This window comes from Culex quinquefasciatus, chromosome 2 (genome assembly GCF_015732765.1).
Source record: "Culex quinquefasciatus strain JHB chromosome 2, VPISU_Cqui_1.0_pri_paternal, whole genome shotgun sequence".
Taxonomy (NCBI): Eukaryota; Metazoa; Arthropoda; class Insecta; order Diptera; family Culicidae; genus Culex; species Culex quinquefasciatus.
Genome location: NC_051862.1, coordinates 180,603,850 through 180,627,668, shown reverse-complemented (window position 1 = coordinate 180,627,668; position 23,819 = coordinate 180,603,850). Strand labels below are relative to the sequence as shown.

General features: G+C 35.8%; 1 protein-coding gene and 1 long non-coding RNA gene across 2 annotated transcripts in view; both read right to left on the bottom strand.

The window, feature by feature from the left end:
* The window catches only part of LOC6048997, a 47,042-nt gene extending 34,991 nt beyond the window's left edge, over positions 1-12,051 (bottom strand). The window contains exons 1-4 of the mRNA XM_038252570.1: positions 11,972-12,051; positions 3,254-3,386; positions 3,023-3,192; positions 2,056-2,964 (exon numbers count right to left, since the gene is read on the bottom strand). Coding sequence (XP_038108498.1) covers positions 2,056-2,964; positions 3,023-3,192; positions 3,254-3,386; positions 11,972-12,050 — 1,291 coding nt within the window. The 5' untranslated portion in view covers position 12,051. The remainder of the gene's footprint in view (positions 1-2,055; positions 2,965-3,022; positions 3,193-3,253; positions 3,387-11,971) is intronic.
* A 13-nt stretch (positions 12,052-12,064) lies between these two features.
* LOC119766788 lies at positions 12,065-22,342 on the bottom strand. Its single transcript, XR_005277130.1, has 3 exons — positions 21,984-22,342; positions 13,016-13,318; positions 12,065-12,335 (listed from the first exon to the last, which is right to left on the bottom strand). It is a non-coding gene; the product is annotated as an uncharacterized LOC119766788 (long non-coding RNA).
* Positions 22,343-23,819: the final 1,477 nt, after the last annotated feature.

The window sequence follows — 23,819 nt, the reverse complement described above, 5'->3', positions numbered from 1 at the left end:
AACTTTAAAATGTCGTTTTGACGGTGTCTGGACCAAAGAGCCTATGTCTGGAAATATTTTTATCAGATTCCCCGGACATTTTTACATAACATACTAAAAAATGGGAGGAGTTCATTAACAGGATTCCGAGATATGACTTAAAAAAAATAAAATCCGTGTTTTTTTACGCGCCGCGCGCAAAAACCGGAGAATGACGAAATTGGCAAAAAAATCAACTTTTTTCACTAAAACTGCGATAACTTTAAAATTTCAGCGATGACCTATAGATGTTTGGGTACCAAAAGTTGCGTCTCTTAATTACGAAAAAAGTGGTTTTTGCGAAAATCGACGAAAATGGCCATTTTTCAGACCACCCTAACACGGCGTAGGTCACCGTAATGGCCAAACAAAAAAATATGGGTATATATATACTTTAGTGATGGTACATTTAACGTACACATCAAATTTGAACATCTTAAATATGATTTTAACAAGAAATACTATGACTATTTAAGTCACCCCAGAATTTAAACTAAGAATTTTTAACGTAACTATTTTTCTAAACACTATTGAAAAAACTTTTTTTTCAAAATAGAGAATGGACTATGTGTGGCCGACCCCAGAACATGTTTTAAAAATAATATTCTTGAGAAAAACCTAAACCTAAAACTTTGCTGAAGACACCAAATCGATAAGAAAATCCGATCTGAAGATACAGATTCTCAAATATTTACGTACCCATTTGGTATGACCAAAAACTAATGATGCAAAAATGCTTCTTTTGATATAGGAAATGTATGGACTAAGTTTCATCGCATTCTAAAACTACCAATTTAAAAATCACAAAATAATTTCAGAAAATCTAAATAACAACTCTAAAGCAAATTTATGAATAATTTGAAAGTATTTTGTACTATTCGATGATTTGTTCTGTATTAAATTAAAAACAGTTAGTGGCCTGCATTTTCATCAAATTAATTTAATATTGAAAGGAGAATGCATTTTTCGGGCTATTTCATAAAAAATACATTAAGTGTATGTTACAAATTAAGGGAGGCCTTATTTAAAGAATATTATATTTAATTTACTATCGTATATTTGATAAACACAAAGGTTGTGCTCTTACCTCACTTATCTTGCATTTATATATTTGAAAACATCAATTCTAAGGGTGACCTAATATTTAATGACACCTTCTATGCCGTTAAACTATGCATATTTTTAATTATCAATTCTAAGCAATACTCCTATAAATTCTTTCAATAATATTATTTTTAAAAATAAGCTAGCTGTTTATGCAAAATCAGATGCATTTTCAATCAAAACAGAGTCATGACCGTAAATTATGTTGAGTTTCTGCCAGTTTGCCACAAAGTTCAATTCTGCCCCGTCACGATGTTTTCTAGCACCTACTTAACATCAATTCGCACTGCATCCCAAATCAACTGACATCAACGGCGAAGGCGCGCTAGTGACCTGGTCGGTCAATAGCCAGAACGGTTCTTCGCCTAAAAACAACCTGCCAGGCCAGCGCAGTCTGTCAATTTGAGCATACATGAGCAGTACAGCATAACATACATTCTGACATTGAAATTGACAGCTGTATTCAATGGGTTGTGTGGGTATGGTTCGATGCATCAACTCCCCGGGCTAGAACGTTGAGTTGGTTGTCATTCAGTGTCGACCCATTGAAGTCCATGCTCTGGCTGATGCGCCGGTCGGTTCGTTGGTTGGTGATGCGTGCACTTTTCACCTGTACCGTACTGTGTGGTAGGGCTTAATTACCCACCTGGAACCACAACCGCAACAACACCCCAGAGTGGTAGGGTTCTATACGATTCTAACCTCAAATGGTGTTTTGCGTGGTGAGGTGACGCAATAAATTCTCTGCGACGCGTGTAAATTCGATTATAAACACTATCATTAGCGTGGACGAGTGCGATTGTGCGACTGGAAAGTACAGTCGCTCGTTGTATAGCGAATGTTGACATTTGGGGTACTCTCGGCCGATCGTACTGTCCATGGGAAGACTGTACCGAACACGTGGGGGCTGATGATTACGAAATAAGTACTCACGTCGCTGGAATGTCGTCGGATGTAGGTCATGCTTGTCCTCGGTGACTTTGTAGCCGTCTCCGATGCCACTACCCGTTGCGGAAGGTCCCGAAGGATGTGGTTGTGGAGGTGCTGGTCTCGTAATACCGTATCCCGATGAGCTTGGTCCAGATCCGGATCCTGCGGGGCGCATGGGACCTCCACCTCCGTAGCCGGATGGTTTGCTGTCCGGGGGAGGTCGTTGAGGTCCGGTTCCGCCGTAGCCCGTAATGGTATTGTCCACCGGTTTCATGTTACCCGTTGGTGCTGAGGGTCCCGAAGGTCTTCCAAAGTATCCGGCGTATTCCGGTCGTAGATAGTTACCGTCCAGCGTGGGGACGTTTTGGGCGTAGATCTCCGGTAGCCGTTCGTTACTGTTTGGCATTGGGTAGTTGGTTTCGTACAACATTGGGTACTGATAGGGATGGTTACCCGGTCGGGAAGGACCCGATGCAATGGGATACTGAGGTCGTAGATCAAGTGGGTACTTTGTAGGTGCTTCACCAGGCATCGTTCCCGTTGGTTGTTTGGATATCGAAGGTCCCGATGCCGTACTGGTGGGTGGTGAGTAGTGTCCTGTCAACGTTGACGAGGTCTGATCCTTTGTGGTGTAGTACTCCTCACCGGGAGCGGTAGTCTCTGGGATCGTTTCTCCAGTGGACTGTCCATAGGTTGTTCCGACACTGGTCGAGAACGTTCCCGGGTATTCGCTAGTTGGTCTTGGGTCCGTGAAACCATTTGTCGTGGAGATTGGTTCTCCCGTTGCGGTCGTTCCAGCCGGAGTGAATATCGGTGGACCAGGTCGATCGACCGGCCCCGACGGAGGAAACGAAGACGTTGGTCGTTGAGTTCCTCCCGGGGGCAGTTCGCTGGCTGGAAAGTTACCCAATCCTAAAATCAAAACGCAAAAATTAGCTTTGTATATAAAATGTATTTTTGAGACAGTTACCCCCAGGTCGTGGCGGAGGATTGGACGGCCCACCCGACTCTAAAAAACAGTTGTACTTGCGGGAGTAGAGATCAAAGTCGGGATCGAAGATGGTGCCCATGGGGCGTGAGTTGGTCGCGTCGATGACGGTTGCCGATAGCTGGCAGGTGCCGTTCCCTCGACCGGAGATGCTGAAATAGACAAAAAGTCAGTTGAAATTATTTTAAGATTTCAGACATAGAAAGATCTTACCCAAATGAGAACGTTTGGCATTCCTTGTCGTTGAGACAGAGTGTTTCGCAAATCTTCAGTGAATTGGTATCCGAATTTCGGAAGGTTTTCTCGAAGGGCAGCATGGCGCCCAGGGCTATCCGCTCGAAGCAATCTGGTGGAAGGAGAAAAAAGTATAGAATTTTAGAATCTTTTTTTTAGAATAATTTTAGAGTTTATTATCTAATGACGAGCAATTCCAGTCCAAAACAGGATTTTTTGGTACTTTTTTTTTCACTCTTTTCGATTTTAATTAAACTTTGTAGACATGTTATCCTACACTCCTATAAGCCATTTTTGTGTATATGGAGCCAGTTGCACTCGATAATGACATTTGAGAAGGACGTAAGTGTTTTAAATATGTTTCGTATTTCTATTCTAAATATTGCTGTACAGTTCAGACTTGATTATCCGAAGCCTCGATTATCCGAAGATTTGTATGAGACTTCGGATAATCGAATCACGAACAAAAACTTTTTTTCATTTTTTTATTCCCTTGCTTTTAACATAAATTTGAGTTCTGCAACCAATTTTAGCCAAGTTTGAATGGTTGATTGCCTATAAAATTAATAAGTGCATTTTTTGAATATTTCATCACCGCCATTTTGGCCGCCATCTTGGATTTTAAAAATCTAAATCACTTTAGAACACCCAAGCAACATTTTTTTGCCAGGAGTTCTACAAGAGCTCTTCAAGATAGCTACAGCATAGCAGTTTGGACCGCGGTAGGATAAAACTCTCTTCAAATACTCTTCCAAACTCCTGAAGAAGTTTTGAAGAGAATTTTATTCTACCGCGGCCAAATTGCTATGCTGTAGCTATCTTGAAGAGCTCTTGTAGAACTCCTGGAAAAAAAATGTTACTTGGGTAGTTTAGGGATCATACTAAAGCTCAACAATAAAAAAAAGACAACGAAACAATTTTTTTCACGGTTCGACTATCCGAATTAAATTTTTACCAAGGCCTTCGGATAATCGAGTCTGGACTGTATCTCGAAGCAGTATCAAAAAGTGGTCAAAACATGTAGAAAACTTTACGGGCTTTCTAAAAAAATACATTGAAAGAAAAAGAACACGCCACTTCTTTGAGATTTTCCGATTTGAAAGTAAAATTTGAAGGTGTGGAAAACTAGATTTGTTCTATATAAAAACCGACTGTAAAAAGGATTATTTTTTAGCACAATTAGTACATTATCCAAGGTTTACCAAGTTAGATTGATACAACGGGAGCTGATTCAAGTTTTGCAACGAGTAATTCCGGAAAACACTTATTGAACAGGATTTTTTCTTCCTTCTTGAATGTTATTTTTCATCAAGATAGGTGACAAAAAAAATCAAAAACAGTATCAAAAAGTTTTATTTTTCGAAACAAGTGCGTAAAATTGCACTCAAATGGATGCCAAAAAGTACTTTTAAGTTTTATTTTAACATTAAAATAAGGGCCATTTTAACATTCGAGAATCACAGTAAATCTACGTAGATTCACAACTGAATTGCAAAAAAATAAATTTATAAAAATGATTTAAAGAAAACTAACAAAAAACAATTTCTAATATGTGTCCAATAACAGTACTTGTTTAGTAACTGGGCCTAATAACAAAGCAAAAGAAATTAGAGGTCAGTGGATGCAAACAAATATTTCACTTAAAAAAAAATGCTTGTGCTTGGAGAGATTTAGCTATGTCATGCTTTAAATCCAGTTACCAAACAAGTACTGTAGTTGGGTAATTCTCCACCAACTCACACGAAATCGGAAAATGTTGCCCCGACCCCTCTTCGATTTTCGTGAAACTTTGCTCTAAGGGGTTATTTTGGTCCCTGATCACGAATCCGAGGTCCATTTTTTGATATCTCGTGACGGTGCGGCGGTACGACCCCTTTCATTTTTCTGGTTTTTACTAAGCCACGTTTATTTCAGATTCGAAAAGTACATTAAATTTTCCATAAAATTAAATGTCTCACGATTTTTGACAGTTGAGTAACGGGAAATGGCAGCGATTTTAAAACTATTTTTTAACTTTTTTTTGATGAAAAATACGTTTTTTCGGAATTTTTAGTACGCCATCAAATCGGGCGTCTAAGTCTCTTTGACTCCAAATTTCTATCTCTTCACGGTTGCGAGCTACAAATCACTGAAAATCGTGTCTTGATAAAAAACCAGAAAAATGAAAGGGGTCGTACCGCCCCACCGACACGAAATATCGAAAAATGGACCTCGGATTCGTGATCAGGAACCATAATAACCCCTTAGAGCAAAGTTTCACGCAAATCGAAGAGGGGTCGGGACAACTGCTTATGAGTTGGCGGAGAATGACCCAGTTATAAAACGCAGAAAAGTAAATTAGGCTTTTGTAAATTTTCTTAATTTTTTGACAAAAAATTTGATAAAAAAAGAAAATTTGAATTGCAACATTTTTTTTGTGGTAAAATGCCCCATTCACAGTTATCGGCAATATTGTTGTCAGATGTTCGAAATGTGTTGAAATGTGTACAATTTGTAAATATTTTATGAAGGAGAAGAACCCTGATTATTTTTGAGTTGCTCAGATTTCTTACAATTTGGCAATGTTTTAGCCAGATAACTGGAACACAATATTTCTTTTGTAAAAAAAAACGAACAGAATTAATCTCATCTAGAAAAAGTTGAGGCACAAAACTTACAAAAATTATCTCTTTTAGGGTTTTGGCCAAAACAAATATAAGTATTTGGGCGATATTTGAGGGTTGAAATATACTTCTATAGTATTTTAAACCGAATTAAGCTCATTTTATTTTTGGTAACTATCGATTGATGAACTTTTCCTTCATGGCGGAGAATGACCTATTTTTTTCTGAATACGACGATGAATTAAACATTTGACATAAAAAAAAGGTTTTCTCAAATCTGTGACCTCTAATATAATCTTAACCTTTGGAGTTGTAGTAAACATAACTTTAATTTTTGTAAAAGAAAATATTTCATCAACGCAGATATAATGGATTTAAGTTTATGGAATTGCATGCACTCAAATACAATTTATTAATTTCAAATGTTTATTGATTCTACTAATTTATACTTGTTCAAATTTTGGTTTCGAAAATTGAAAATCGAGTTCGTCGCTGTTTTTTGTCTTTTAATGATTACTCTACATATAGGCCATAGTTATTGTTTTGTTTTCTTAATGGTTTTCAAGCAACAATATTCTATTTCAGAGTAATATTTAAAATGTTGCAATAATTGTCACACCTTCCCAAAGTAATTAAAAGCTCAATTGAACCGTAATCCACAGTTTGTCCCAGTGACACCGAAACGCTTTAGACAGTGACGTAAAAGTGCCAAATCAAACTCAATAGTTCACCACCCAGCAGCAGAAGATGCAGGTCGCGTGCAAGAATTTCGCGTAATTTCCCTCCCAGAAGGCGTCGTCGTCGTCGTCGCGACGTCTAACATTCCGAGATGCGCAACGATGCACCACCTCGCGTGCAACTCTCTCGCTGCACTATTATGCAATTTTCGTCATCGACCACCACATTGGGCTGCAAATGCGATGGAATTGTTTGTCTATATAAACGTGGATTAAACAATTGTTCTGCTACCGGTAAAGTTATGGTGCAGTCGCAGCGATGGGGGAGGAAAAATGGGGTGGCTTCGGGGGCGGATGTTTGCTATTATTTGCATATTGAAGATGCCTTCTGATGTTTGCAGGGATGCCACATGATTTTTTAAAATGTCTGTGAAAAAGTCTGTGTATGTCTGTGTCTTTGTCTAAAATTCAAATAAATCAATTTACAGTCATACAAATCTATCAAAAATTGTGTTTTTAAGCATTTGAAGACTAACGAAATAAGTTTCGATTGATATTTTAACAAAATAACAATTCAATGAAGTTTTTAAAAAGTCTGTGTACCTCAAAAAATGTCTGACACGAGCTCAAATGTCTGTGAAACACAGACAAATCTGTGTATCTGGCATCCCTGGATATTTGGTATGGATTGTGATGAAGAAAGGTGGGCCTGAACACGGGTTTTGCATAAATTAATTACATTTTATGTGAACCAAAATTTATTATATTTTTTTTCTTCATGATTTGTATTAAATTAAGGAATTGATTAATCAATTCGAATCAATTTTTAACTAGAAATAAAAATATTGTACCCCACCGTATTGATGGATCACTATCGATCGTACAGTTTGTTGCATGGCTGGGACTGCTGCTATGGTAGTGTAGCTAAATAGGTTGCAGGTTCGAACCGACACGCCAATTCAAGAACTCTCCCATTCAAGTTAATGAAACAGAACCGCCAACGAGAGTTTTCCAGCGGGGAGATTCAACTTTATTTGTGTTTGTGGGCGAAAGTGAGAGTGCCGTCGGCGTTTAGTCTGCTACTAACAGATTGCGCCGTTTAATTTTCGACGGTTTCCATTTCGAGATCAGTGTTGTGGTAAATTGCGATGATAAATGATGATTGCGAATGGGGGGAATCTTTTTTTGGCATGTCAGATGAAAGTTTGGCGCGAAGTGTCATGTTACCATAATTTTGGAATATTTCCTTTGCTCGTTTTGTGACATGACGTAAACAAACCGGAACGATTTGTGGAATGTTATTGACCCGGCTTCTTTATAATTATGCAAAAATCTCTTTTGAGTAATAAATTGTGTAAAGGCCTGTGACCTCATAATTCTTAATTTAGAGGATTTTTTTCAAGGTACTTCACCATTTCTATGGAAATAGAAGTGCAGTCAATTAAGATCAGTTTAAACCACACATTCTTGAGTTAATAAGTTTTTTCGAATATTTATGAAGCTTACACTGTACATCACAGAACTACATAAACTTTTATTAAAAAAATCTCTAAGACACAGTTTTATAGAATAAATCTTTAAATTTAGTGATCTCTTGTTTTATTAATTTTAAAATCAAGATTAATATTTCAAAAGATCAAAAACAATATTAACCTCTTTTTGACTGTCAGCCATGAAATGAAAATTAGCAATGGGTGCAAATAGAACTATTTTCATAATTCGAAAAATAAATCACAAATTCAATTCAATAGTGGCTATATTTAAGCAAGGAGCACCTTTTCAAATAAAATTTAAAGTAGTTTTCGATTATAAATTTGATCCTGCATGAAAAAAGTGCTTCAAATTTGTTTTTTCTTCTAAACATTTCTATATATAATTTTTAATTGCATATGTAAAAAAATATTTAAAAATATGGCCCTTTATTCTGTGTCTAAAATGATGGTCACCCACGACACGGACAGACACGGACAACGAAACAAAGAGAAACGCAAAAAGTAACTTTTTCAAAACTTTTTTTTTCTTAAAATCACGATAACTCGTAAGCAAACTCCTTATGTTTATAAATCATTTTTTTTTGTAATTGTCTGCTCTACAACTTTGTAGAACATTGTTACACTCTAAAAAAATAACCCTGCAAAGTTAGAAAAAACACGAAATTTGAAAATTAAAAAATTTGTTCTGAATGAAAAAATGACCCTTCTGGGTCAATGTAGATTCCAAAAGTACATTATATTGCCCTTAAAATGACATGTTCCCATTTTTTTTCAGTCGCGTAACGGAAAACGGCGGGACCGTGGTGTAGGGGTAAGCGTGATTGCCTCTCACCCAGTCGGCCTGGGTTCGATCCCAGACGGTCCCGGTGGCATTTTTCGAGACGAGATTGGTCTGATCACGCCTTCCGTCGGAAGGGAAGTAAATGTTGGTCCCGGACTAACCTAAAAAAAAGGTTAGGTCGTTAGCTCATTCCAGGTGTAGGAGTCGTCTCCCTGGGTCCTGCCTCGGTGGAGTCGCTGGTAGGCAGTTGGACTAACAATCCAAAGGTCGTCAGTTCGAATCCCGGGGTGGATGGAAGCTAAGGTGTAAAAAGAGGTTTGCAATTGCCTCAACAATCAAGCCTTCGAACACCTAGTTTCGAGTAGGAATCTCGCAATCGAGAACGCCAAGGCAATGCTGTACACCCAAACGGCGGTCGCATGATTTTGATGCATGGCGGCATGAAAGTATATCAGAATCTGCATGAAAACTGTCCTCATGCATTTTTTGCGATATAGGGGTATGACATTTTTGCCCGTTACCGACAATTATCGACATTACCGACGGCTTTTTGGTTGTGTTTCACAAAAAAAAACCCTTATCAGAACGAGGATTGAACCACCAACTTCTTGGTTATTGATCCGACACGCTACCACCGCGCCATGGACGCTTGATGAAAAGTGAGTGAAAGAGCACCAACATATGCTTCTTTTTGGAGTGTTGCTCGGGGACGGGCCAGCGTTATATGTGTTGGTGAGAACTGCAGATCGCTTAAATGTTTACACGCGGGCAAAAATGATCTATGGGCTTGCTGCAAAAAATGTTATAAAATATGACATTTTCTGCAGCAAATCGACTGTTGCAGATTTTGAGATATATTTTTCCTTTGGGTGTAGAGCGAATAATTTGATTTTTGAAAGGAAAACGGCAGAGTTTTCAAAACATTTTTAGTGTTTTTTTCGATGAAAAGTACGTTTTTCGGAATTCTGTGTATGCCATCAAATCGGGCGTCTAATTTTACATAAAAGTCCCTTTGGCACCAAATTTCTATCTCATCACCGTTTCAGGATGAAAATTATTGAAAAACACCTCTTTTTTCGCATGTTCAAAAATTGAAGAGGTCGTTCCGTCTCTTCCTCACGAGGTATCAAAAAAAGGACCTCGGATTCGTGATCAGGAACAGTTACCCCTTAGGACAAAGTTTCACGCAAATCGAAGAGGGGTCGGGGCAACTGCTGTGTGAGTTGGCGGGGAATTACCCATATTAAAAAATCGAAAATCTAAAAATACAGACTTGGGAATTTAACTTTGATTGTTTAAGAGTGAATATTGCAAATATTTGTCAAAGTTTATTTCGACTTCCCCTTCAAAATCGGCCCATAAAATCAGACGGCAAAATTGTTTTTTTTTTCAAACATCTACAAAATTTCAATAGAAATAGAAGTCTGATCAACTGATAACAATCTGAAATGATTTTTCGGTGTTCATAATCATATTTAGCATGATTGAGCTAGTTTAAAAAAATTTTGTTTATTTTTTTTTAATTCCAATGTATAGCACCTCTAAAACTTTTTTTTTTCGTCAATACTTAGGTATTTCGGAAACTTATGATTGCAAATCAACTGGACAAGGGTATAATGCATTTTAAAACATTTGTTTCATTTAACTGTTAAAAATGTGGCTTTTAATTTAAATATTGTAACCTTTTTTGCCCCCCCCCCTTCGATTTTGATCAGAGACATAAAGTTCAAAAAATATTTGCAATGGCTACAAAGGGTAATTTTTCTAATAGTCTAACCTACAACTTTGTCTAAGACATCACATCTATCACAAAATGTCCAATTCAACATACAGATTTTCGAAAGCACTAAATCGAATATTAAAGTAATTTGATTTCAAAATTATACTTAAAAACTTTAGCTAAATATTAAAAATTTTAAAGCCAAGTGTATTACAAAACGGTTTAGGGACCATCTATAAATCACGTGGACACTTTTTCGGAATTTTTATACACCACCTCCCCCCCCCCCCCAGAGTATTCACGTGGTTTATTGATGGCCCTTAGAAAGTTGTGTATCACTTTCCTGATTAACCCCCTTCATCCCAAACCCGCCTCTACATTCGCAAAAAAAACATTTTTCAACCAAATTTTGTTCTTTAAAAAAAAAAATAAAATTTTATGAAAAATTAGGGTTGAAAGTTTGACTTGTTTTATTTTTAATTGTCCACGAGGGGGGGGGGGGAAGGGGGTTACAAATTCCCAAAAAAGTGTCCACGTGGTTTATGGATGGTCCCTTAAGTAAAAAGAAAGTATGCCGTAATTTTTGAAGTGTAGTGAAAAAATTAGAATGAAAAAATGCAATGAAAGGTTGTGATAGAATAGGCCAAATACTTTAAAAAAACAAGCATAAACTAAATAAGATAAATGCTAATAAAAATGCTAAAAATAAAACAAGAAAAACATAAAACAAGGGAAGAAAACTTTATCATAGAACAAAAGTTGCTTAAAATGACCTCCTGATCTCGGAAAATAAAATATTAAAAAAAAATTGGGCAGTAGAGTGTTAAGAATATGTTCGACTCTAAATATGTATTCTATCTAATTGCATTTTCAGAAAAAAAAAAAAATGTATAATTATGTTATAAAAATGAGTACAAACTGTTATGTTATAAATAAATTATTAGCTCTACAGCATAGCCTTGGCGTTCTCGATTTCTCGTCTCGCAAAATTCCACCGGGACCGTCTGGGATCGACCCCAGGCCGGCTGGATGAGGGACAACCACGCTTACCTCTACACCACGGGCCCCGGCAACAAAGTATTATTGTTTTCAAAAAATAGAGTAAAGTGTGAATTCATCTTTTTTTTTGCTTGCTCACTTTTATTTGAGCTATTTATTAAGCTGTAAGTCATGATTTATGTACTGATAAACCGATATTAGAAATGGGCCGAGAAAGGGTGCCCGTGTGCACTCTTGTACTATCTAGATAGGACTCCCAGCAAGCTTAGTACAAGAGAGCACATCGGCATCGATATACAAATTAAGCTTTCCCTGGAGAAACTTAAATTTGATTGCAGATACGATACATTGATGCCACAGTTAATTGGAATTGATTGCTATTGATATTGCTAATTAACATGTACAAACAACTGTCAATACTCACCATGTTGTGGTTGGACAAGCCGGTTGTCTATTTCGATGGACGCGACGCTGCCAGCAGAGATCACTACCATCACTATCATCAGCAGCAGTGGCATTAGCCCTGAACTAACGGTCCGGAAGTTGTATTTACACCTCGCAATCTCCATTGCTCGTATTTTTTATTTGCTTTTTCTTCTTTTATTTGGTTTTGTTTTGCAAAATTAAGATTGCAATAAAATCTCACTAAACACACTAAAACATTCACCTTCAGGGTCTGGGCTAATTAAAAAATCACTAACTTAACCTGCCCCCGTCTCTTTTTAGCACAGCTTTCCTTTTCACTCGCCCAGGTGTTCTCGTTTTTTTTATTTGTGTGATTGTGTTACCTAAATAACAAAAAAATAAAAATGTTGATTACTTCCTTTGGCCCGATTTCTTGGACAGTTTGTATTATCGCAAATTTCGCCACCGATCTTTCTCGAATTCCGCCGCGCGCGCCGGTTTGCTCAGTTTTAAGGGAGGAATTTCAAGCACTTTTGTGGTTCCGCGGCCGGCTTTTCGTTTTATCTGTCGAATGGGTGCTCACGCGGATGCTTTTGGCGGAAAAGGTCAAGCCCCCTAAAAGCTCAAACTTGAAAAAAAAAGAACTACGAGACATCAACACAACAAGCGACGAACCTAGCGCGAGACGAAATTCGCACCGTAATTGGACACGGAGAGAAAGCGTTCGGGCGACTGGTCGCGGATTTTCAGACTGGGACCATCATTATCATTTCGCGTTTGACGCGGTTCGACAGGTTCCGGGCGGCCCCGTTAGGATGATCGCGTTAGATTTGGCCGGTGGGCCGTTATTAGCCAAGGGTTGATGACCCTGCCTTGGTGCGATCCTTCGTCTCTGTATCACTCCGTGCGTAATTACTAATTATCTTAGCAGAAAAAAGTTTTCCTTCCAACAATTGCCAATTTGACAAATCCGCTACTGTCTTTGGTGCGATTTCACACAAGATCCAACCCTTAAGATCAGATCTTCCCACGCACACAAACACCTCGATCAACCCACACACACCTCAATACCGTAAGATAATCTTCCGCGGAGATCCGTTGCAGAAAGAGCGCAGAGGAAGATCCCTAATTACTTCAATTTAGTTTCCACCACATCAAGAAGGCACTCTTGAACCGTTTGTCAGCCGTTGGCGCCGTAGTTGTGTAGCTTGAAGAACTAGCGACAGTCCCGGTGACATCGTTGAGCGGCCGTTGGCGTCAGGCTCCTCAGCGGCGAATTCGATCATAAATTCACTTCATTACACGTGAGCGTTGGCGTGCGCGGACATTGCACGCAATCGGCTTGGAGATGTGTTCTGGTGGGAATCTGTGGAAGTAATTTGAGATTTGAGAAAGTAACGTTAGAAGGAACTGTAATACTAATTAAATGCAACATTTTAAGTGTAAAATATCTGCAGTAAACTATATGTATGACCATTTAAGTAAATTTTTGAGCACACGTATGATTTTTTTAAACTGTTAAAAATGACTTAACATTTACAAATTAAAAAAAATGGCAGAAATTTGGCCAACAATTGATCGAGATATGACAAAACAAAGATCGCATGAGCAAACATCGGACACCACGACATTTTTTATCAAATCGATTCATATAATCTACACTGTAGATTAAAATGACAACAAAAATAAAAGACTCGACTTCGACAAAGTTGTAGATTATAATAGGGACTATCCAGAAAAAAATCCCATTTCTTTATTTAACTTATTTTAGAGCAATTCTCTACGAAATCGGTCTCTTTTCTTCAATTTTAATTTTTGTATTTTTTAATCCGGCTGAAACTTTTTTGGTACCTTCGGTAAGCTTAAAGAAGCCATTTTGCATCATTAGTTTGTCCATATAATTTTCCATACAAATTTGGCAGCTGTCCATACAAAAATGATGTATGAAAATTCTAAAATATGTATCTTTTGAAGGAATTCTGAAAAGTTGGCATTTGATGTCCTCTGAAACATATCAAATAATGAAAAAAAAAAAAAATAAAAATAGTGTTTTTTTGCAAATCAAGTTTTAGTGACAAAAAGTTATTTAAAAATCACCAAAACTTTTTTTACCGTGTATCATATTTTTTCAGTGTGGTTCATATCCTTACCTACAACTTTGCCGAAGACACCAAATCGATCAAAAATTCCTTCAAAAGAAACAGATTTTTGAATTTTCATACATCATTTTTGTATGGATAGCTGCCAAATTTGTATGGAAAATTGTATGGACAAACTAATGATGCAAAATGGCTTCTTTGGGCATACCGAAGGCACCAAAAAAGTTTCAGTCAGATTAAAAAATACAAAAAAAAAATCGAATGACCGAAATCTGAGAGAACTGCTCTAGGCCCATATGTTGATCAATCTTAAAAAAAAGATTTATTTCAACAACCAGCAGTCTGATCAACTAGGCCTTTGAAGAAAATTTTAGGAAACTTTCTCAGCTTGTCAAACTTATTGCTTTTACTTCATGAAATATTGTTGAATTCCAAAAATCTGAACATTTTTCGTACAATTCAACCTGAACATCCATACCATTTTAAAACGGAGCCCATTATGAAACAAATTAAAGTAATGCTCGATTGATTCGATGACCATCTTTTCATAATAATCTTTTCAAAAATCTAACTTTAGAAAGTATTATAATAGAATCATGTAAATTTAATGCGATTGATAATCTATTGAGCTAATAAAAAGCAAATATTTAAAATAAAAAAAAAATCCCTTTTACTTGAAACTGAAACTGAAGAAATACTGACAGAATATTATTCAAAAAACACAATTTCAAAACTGATAAAAATGTCATTAACAATTCAACAAACGCAAAAACCTATCTTCCGGAAGTCTTAAATTTTTGATCAATGGTGTGAGCTCATGATAAAATTACGTTTAGTGTGTATAATTCGGATGAGCTGTTTTCTAATCTGTTTCCCCAGAACCGGAACAAAGTTCACTCACAATCAGTGTTGGCAAATCTCCAAAGGAAAATGGCAATGTCACCCAAGAGTTGGGTGGTGCACCAGTTTCTTCACCCTTGGCCATTCAATCTGATACCATTGATTGTGACGGCGGTGCGGTGGCGATGACAAGGTTTGCACCTCCATTATCACAACTATCGCGCACACAAACAAGCGAATTAGTTTGTATTATCTCGGGAAACAATAGCAGCCGAGGTGGGTGAATGATTTCGATCTTTCGCTGTGCCTGCACAAATACAGCCTAACTTTAGTTAAAATTTTTATAGCGACTGACGGCGTTCTTTTTTTTTCAACGAGTTGCGAATTATTTTATGGCTCTGAATTTTGTGGGCTGTAAATAGCAGATTTTATTAGTTCAACCAGCAGCTCGTCACAGAAGGGAGCCGAGTTGCTAGAACAAAGATCGGCAGCAGCAGCAGCACTAATACAGTGAGCCGCGAGATCAGCGCGCAAAGAACAATGATTATTCGCGATGATGGTATGGGGAAATGAGTAGAGGTCAAACCGTTTGTTTTGACATGCAAATCAGTCAGGTTTTGTTTTCGTCAATGTGGTGAAGAATTCTGCGACTATTTTTTCATTCAGAATTTTTGAGACAACTTGTTGTGATTTGATCAATTTTTTCGGCAAATCATCAAAGAGGAGGAATTAATGACTTATTTTGATGCGTCCACTCTTTCATGGGCTATTAAAAATACATTTTCAAAACTGGTAGACACTGACAGAGTTCATTGAATCTAGTTTGAATGTAGTTATTGTACTTGGTGAAATAAAAATAAAAAAAAATCTAAGTTTATTTCAGGTAAAAAATAAGTTTTTTTTAATACGCAGTTCTACCATACATTTGTTTTTAGTATTTTTTTGTATTTGTTTTGAAAAATTATCAAAATTATGTAAAATTTAAGAGTATTTTTTTGTAATTCATTATCATAATTGAACTTTTTTTTCATCAATTTTCAATCTATTTAAGCCTTGATGAGTCATACATATCTTCCAAAACATAAATTTCTCAATCAATTTTCCATGATTATCTCTAAATAGGTCTGAACCAAATCTAGGTGTCAACCAATTCAGCCAAGATTTTATTATTACATTAGATAAGACCATGCTTTACTAATTTTTTGTTTGATCAGTAATTAACTAAAGCACAATTTTTATTTTTTGTGGGTTTTCTCACCAAAATTCAGGAATTATTTATGTTGCAAAATAAATGAACGTGACAACTTCAAATCCACAAAAATCTAAAATACAAACAATACTCAATTCGAGCTGATCAATATCAACCGTTTTGCGGGCTGTTCTTACTTTGCACGCACGCACCGGTCCAACTAACATTGACCCCAATGCGGGTTCAAAACAGTTTTCCAAAATAAAAAAAGAGCGCCAAAAACAACCGAAATTAATGTCAAAACCGCGCTCCGACTTAGTGTCACTGTCAAAATATTACGAAATAGCCGTGGGTGCCATCCACCAGAACAGTTTTTCACGTAGAGAATAAAGAGCCACTTGTTTTAGTGCTTAATCGGTGGTAACATTCGAAAAGGGTTTATAAAAATTACTGAGTCGAAATATTATATAGTTTTTTCTTCTAATTGTTTAAGTTAAAACACGATTTGTTCAACTTGACAAAAAATATTTAATTTTTCTGAAAAAATAATCCCATTTTGATCTGAACGTGGCAGCAGAGCATCGCCAGCTTTGTTAATTATCATCTAAATATCTGGCGTACATACATGGTTGGGTTGGTTGGGCTTGATTCGAAAAAAGAGCAACAGAACAAAACTGTGACATGCGATGCATTTGACCAGCAGCAGCAGCAGATTCCCACCGAGGCAAGGTCAATAAAACTTCAATCGCCACCCACACACGTGAAGGTACACACACGCAAACAACACTTATTGGTTTGGGAGGAAGGATGGTTGATTGTGGGGTGGTCCTGCAAGATATTTTCCTATTTTTGTTTGTTTTTGATAAATTCTTTAGGTTTTTTTCAGGGTGTTACTTTTAGAGAAGATTGAAGTTTACGAAAATTTGTGTTTTTATTGAATTGGCCTGAAAGGCTCAGGATTTTTTTTGAATATGAAATCGGCCTATGTTTCAATTTTAAACATTTTAATTTTTGTATTTTTTTTTATTTGGTTTGCTCAGTCTCCAAACAATTTTTGGGATGAAATTTTCGGATCGATTTGAAGTCTTCAACAAAGTAATAGGTGTCGGTTAGAACTATTCAGACAAGAAGAAAAACTTAAAAAAACTATTCTTTCAATAACTGGTGCAATGGTCCCCTTAAAAATATATAAAAAAAATCTTGAAAATATGGATTTTGGGAAATTAGCTTTTTTTTGTATCCATATTTAAAAATATTGCCTATGAGTACCGTAATCCGGGGTGACTTGGATAGGATTTCAATTTGTTTTTGGAATATTTTCGAACAGGTAAGGGTTTTCTCAAGATTATTATTTTTAAAACATGTACCGGGGTAGGCCACACAAAGTCCATGCACTATTTTGGAAAAAAAGTTTTTTCAATAGTGTTAAGAAAAACGTTAAAAATTCTTAGTTTAAATTCCGGGGTGACTTTGATAGTTATAGTTTTTCTTGTTAAAATCATATTAAAGATGTTCAAATTTTATTTGTACGTTAAATGTACCATCACTAAAGTAGCTGATATAGTTTTAAGAAAATAAAATCAATGTGTATATTTTTAGTTAACTAAGTTTATCAGCTTTTTAACAAAATACATATAAATTTCAGGTAAAATTGTTAAGAAGTCGGTATTTTGCCTGAAATTTGTTAAAACAAGTTTTGTTTAAAAAATTATCGATTTATATTGCATTTTATACTAAATTCGAAGCATGAATCACAAGTTCACACTGAAATTGCCTATAAATTTAGAGTTTTTTTTAAATTGTGTTTCAAAAACACATATTTTTATTGTTTGCAAACTTATTTAACCATCTCCTAATGGAAAATTGTCCAAAGAATCCGAAAATGCATTCCGTTTTCTGATTCAAAATCATGTTCATTGAGAAAATCATGACACATTGAGAAGTTTAAAATAATGACTTTCATCAACATTTTCTTAGCTATAGTTAACTAACTTTTTAAACTTTTCAAATTTTTTTGAAAAGTGCTTTTTGAGGTACTTTGAACACTTTTCTACCACGATCAGTATGATTCTCAACAATTCCGTACGTATTTTAATTGTTCTCTTCATTTTGCAAACCTATCAAAGTCACCCCGTTTTACGGTAACCATTTCTGCAAATATTGTTTTAGTATTGAGAAAATTTCCGATAAAACCGTCCAAGAAACATTAAAAATTGGTCTTTCATTCCCTAAAAAAACAATAAAATTGATTTTGTAATGTGAAACTCAGGGTCTGATTTTCAATGTCAAGAATTCAATAATCCGTAATTATTTCTGATCCCTTGAAAAATCCATTTTAAACATTTTAAAATCATGACATACATTTCGAAAAAGTCTAATATTAGATTTTCTTTTTTTTGGTTTTGAATTTAAAAATATATATTTGTGGTTCGAAGAAAAATGCCAAATTTTTCTGGTATAAACCACTATTCAAAATCGGTTTTTTGTTTTTTTTTCATTAAAAATATGACAAGAATTTTGAAAGAAAAAATAAGGCAGTTTTTTTTAAAAGGTTTTCCAGTTTTAGCTTTTTGGGTGTTTTTGAAACTGCCTTGAGTCAGGGATATTAAAAAACACCCAAAAAGAAAAACATAAAAATTTGGTTTATTGGACCTTTAAAAAAAACTCCAAAAATATAGCTTTCACTTGTTTTGTGATGTTTAAAACTTAATATAAAAAATGCAAAAAAAAAAACAATGATAAAATATTCAACCATGGTTTTTAAAAATGATTTCTATTCGTGATTATACTTTCGTGATATTTTATTAAGATGAAGAGTGGAAAAGCAAAATTTTGCTTATTTATTGTCGGACGAAATGATAACACTGCTTTATTCAGTGTAATTTTTGTTATGATCCTATTTTTGCTTTGAACTTTATGGCAATGCAAATTTTGTTTAATGTTTTGCCCCCTTCAAATATTTCTTAAATTTTTTTATGGCAAAATTAATTGCGTGTTGTTAAAAATTTAAATTTTGTTAATTTTTATCAAATAGGTCACTTTAAGTCTTTTCACAAATTTTGAAAATGAGTACAGACAGGAAGAACAAAAAAATATATGTTTTGAACAGTAGCACAACTGTTTTCAATTTTGAAGCAGTTTTTTATTGTTGAATATATTTAATTTTTTTTCAAAACAACATTGAAAGAATTAAATTTATATTGATATAGGGGAAATATACCCTTTCTCAGCCTATTTCTATTATCGGCCTATCAGCACTTTGGTCATGAATTACAGCTTTCATAAAAAGTTTTTGACTGTTTCGAAGTAACAAATAGCTCAAGTAAAAGTGAGCAATCAACTCTGGGTAATTCTCCGCCAACTCACACAGCAGTTGCCCCGACCCCTCTTCGATTTGCGTGAAACTTTGTCCTAAGGGGTAACTTTTGTCCCTGATCACGAATCAAAGGTCCGTTTTTTGATATCTCGTGACGGAGGGGCGGTACGACCTCTTCCATTTTTGAACATGTGAAAAAAGAGGTGTTTTTCAATAATTTGCAGCCTGAAACGGTGATGAGATAGAAATTTGGTGTCAAAGGGACTTTTATGTAAAATTAGACGCCCGATTTGATGGCGTACTCAGAATTCGAAAACGTATTTTCATCGAAAAACACCAAAAGTTTTAAAATTCTCCCATTTTCCGTTACTCGACTGTAAAATTTTTGGAACATGTCATTTTATGGGAAATTTAATGTACTTTTCGAATCTACATTGTCCCAGAAGGGTCAATTTTTCATTTAGAACAAAATTTTTCATTTTAAAATTTCGTGTTTTTTCTAACTTTACAGGGTTATTTTTTAGAGTGTAACAATGTTCTACAAAGTTGTAGAGCAGACAATTACAAAAATTTTGATATATTGACATAAGGGGTTTGCTTATAAACATCACGAGTTATCGCGATTTTACGAAAAAAAAGTTTTGAAAAAGTTGGTCGTCATCGATCATGGCCGTTCATGGTCACCCGCGACAGACACGGACGACGAAACAAAGAGAAACGCAAAAAGTAACTTTTTCAAAACTTTTTTTTCGTAAAATCGCGATAACTTGTGATGTTTATAAGCAAACCCCTTATGTCAATATATCAAAATTTTTGTAATTGTCTGCTCTACAACTTTGTAGAACATTGTTACACTCTAAAAAATAACCCTGTAAAGTTAGAAAAAACACGAAATTTTAAAATGAAAAATTTTGTTCTAAATGAAAAATTGACCCTTCTGGGACAATGTAGATTCGAAAAGTACATTAAATTTCCCATAAAATGACATGTTCCAAAAATTTTTACAGTCGAGTAACGGAAAATGGGAGAATTTTTAAAACTTTTTTAGTGGTTTTTTCGATGAAAAATACGTTTTTTCGGAATTCTGAGTACGCCATCAAATCGGGCGTCTAATTTTACATAAAAGTCCCTTTGACACCAAATTTCTATCTCATCACCGTTTCAGGCTGCAATTTATTGAAAAACACCTCTTTTTTCGCATGTTCAAAAATGGAAGAGGTCGTACCGCCCCTCCGTCACGAGATATCAAAAAACGGACCTCGGATTCGTGATCAGGGACAAAAGTTACCCCTTAGGACAAAGTTTCACGCAAATCGAAGAGGGGTCGGGGCAACTTTTCCCGATTTCGTGTGAGTTGGTAGAGAATTACCCCTCTCCATTGTTGATAAATCAAAAAATGTTGATTTAATAGCCGAAAACTGCAAAAGTGATTAGAATTGGTCGAACGGATTAGGGTGATTAAAATGGGTATATTTCCCTAGATTATGTTACAAGTATTTTTTTGTCGAATTTTGTTTTAATTTTTTGAAAGTTGAAAGCTAAATACATCATTTGTTTAATTTGAAGTATATTTAGACCATTTACAATATTTTTAAAATTTATGTCGCACCCTAACCCCCTCCATGTTGGCTCCAAAATTTAGGGGACAAATTATATTTTATCAAAAAACTTTACAATACAATGGAATAGAAGTAAAATCAGCTGGAAACAATTTGAAATGCATTTTCCTGCGTATATTTTTTTAAATATTTTTTGGTGTTAATTGTTTTTTTAACACTTTTGATTTTTTTTAGTTTAGTAAATAAGAAGTATTTCTGGGAGCTCATTTAAAAATATTTCAAGCACATTTGTTTTGTAATAATGATTCAATATTTAATTGTTTTTTTTTGTTTGAATTATTATCATTAAAAAAGTAACCTTGACTTCAGGAGTTGCTTTCAATTGTTAAAAACTAATGAAGGTCACAATTTCACCATTCCTTGTAATCACATTTCACTACCACCCCATGCCATCTAGCATGAATCTGCCGGTTCAAAAATCAGAACTAAACTACTCTTCCACTGTTTTAACCGAAGCAGCAAAAGTCAACGTGCTCGCCAGACTTGGAAAACCGCGCGCAAACTTTGTCCAAAGCACTTTACCGCGGGCTTTTCTAATTCAAATTTTTAGTTCCATCAACGGTTTTGCATTTGAATGCGGAGAAGAAAAAAACACACAGAACCATGTTTTTAATTGGACTCCCTTGCCTGGTTTTTGGCCTGACTTGATGGTCTGGTGAATATTTTTCAAATGTTTTAAGTTTGCAAAAAAAAAGTTGGATCCCGAAAACAATAACGCGATATTGGCGTGGATGACCGGGTTCATAACCTCATCTCCATGATGGATGGCGTGCAGCGATCCGATCGGTGGTCATCCTGCTGCGATTAAATCCAGGAATTATTTCAGTTAGGAAGAATCCGCTGCACGCAAACTAATTTTTTGGTTCAAAATTGGGACGATGAACTTTAATTTCTAATCGCTACACAAATTGCTTCTTATCACTTTTTAACTGATGTTCTTATCTACTTCAACTATCACTATCACCTACTTGTTTTCTCCGGAATCACCAACTCTTCAAAGTGACAAATTTCTTCCGTTACACTTTTTGTATTATCCCCCTTCGGATCACAAAACCCCACTCTTCAACTCCTAATCACAGATTTGCATATTTTCCACTGCGCGAATCCAGACCAATGTTTATTTCCACCGGAAGCCGGCCAGTTCTCACGGTCAATTCCGTGCCCGCGCACTATCCGAAAAACGTAAATGAGCAAAAGTCCATTTGTAATTCAAAAGTCCAAAAACGAAAATGTCCAAAAAATGTTCGGGTCCCCTCTGCTGTTAAGGTTGAAGCGCGCGAGCCACCCCAAAAGTTGCGTGCGATCGCGGACAAACGACGGAACAGACTGAATTAGTTGGACTGCGACTAAAGTGGATTTATTTTTATATTTTAAACATAACGCGCGCCGGGAGCCGAGCGAGCGAGCGAGCGCTCTCTGAAGCACTTTGAGTGAGATTGCTCTGGAGTACGGGCAGGGTAGCTGCGTTGATACGGGTGGCTCGCGGGAAGACCGTGCAGGGGAGGTGATTTGGGCTTGATTTTTCTTTTAGATAGGGGGAATTTGGCTTGAAAATCTTTTATTTACTTTTGAATTTTAAAAGTTGATTAGGTAATTTTTCATTCATCTATACAAGTCTCCATACAATCGTCTCCAACCGTCAATGCAAAAGGACTTTTCACTCAAATATTAATTTAAAATGGTTGAAAAAAAATATTGATTTGATTTGAAAATTTTGATAATATTTTTATTATAAATATTGGAAAGTTGCAGGCTACTTTTATTTTATTGATATAGAAAATCAGACAATTGCATATTTTTCTTTAAAATTTGACTCTATTTTCTTTCTTTAGAAGAGTTGTTGCAAATTGGAAGGGGCAATTTTTGGTTTGGTTGAAAATTAGGGTGGTTCACGATTAGGGTGTTTTTGAAAATCTAACTTTTCAGGAATATGTTTGAGATATTTTATCCTCTAGAAAGTTGTTCGACTTGCAAATTTAAGCAACTTTGACGAAAACACCAGAATTGTATCTCACAATCTACCCCTTCTACACAGCAAAAAATCCGATGGTAAAACCGCATGCAAAAGCATGCACATCACCTTTGCGAGCAAAAGCATGTAATATCGTATGCGAAAACGTGTACACAAAAAGCATGTACAAAAGAAAAATAAATAAATTTTGCACACCCCAAAAATAACATCATTCTGTTGAGAGTCATATCCAGATTACCAAGTCCGCGCCCCAACCGTCTCGGCTTTCTCACCGTCTTGTAAATCTTATGTCCAACGCCGATGTACCAGTAGGTTTCCCGTACGTCGTATATTGAATTAACTGTGTACGATGTATGGGGAACTTACAGCTACATCGGTGTTGATCCAGATAATTTCACTTGGTAATCTGGATATGACTTTCAACATATTGATGTAATTTGTGGGGTGTGCAAAATTAAATTATTTTTCTTCTGTACAAGCTTTTTGTGTACACGTTTTCTCATACAATATTACATGCTTTTGCTCACAAAGGTGATGTGCATGCTTTTGCATGTGATTTTACACAGATTTTTTTTACTGTGATACGGGCAAATTTAGAGGAAGCATCTGAGCAAAACTTTAAAAATCCGTTTTTTGAACGTAGCAATTCAGGGTTAAGTTTTAGAGAAAAGTTTCCAATGTGTCGAAACATCGACTTTTGATCTATTTTGGGTTTTTTTTTTGTAAAATCTTCACCTAAACCCATAGAAACCCAAAACATAATTCTACATTTCATGTTACATTCTTTGGGTAATTCTTCACCAACTCACACAAAAAGTTAGAAATGATTTAG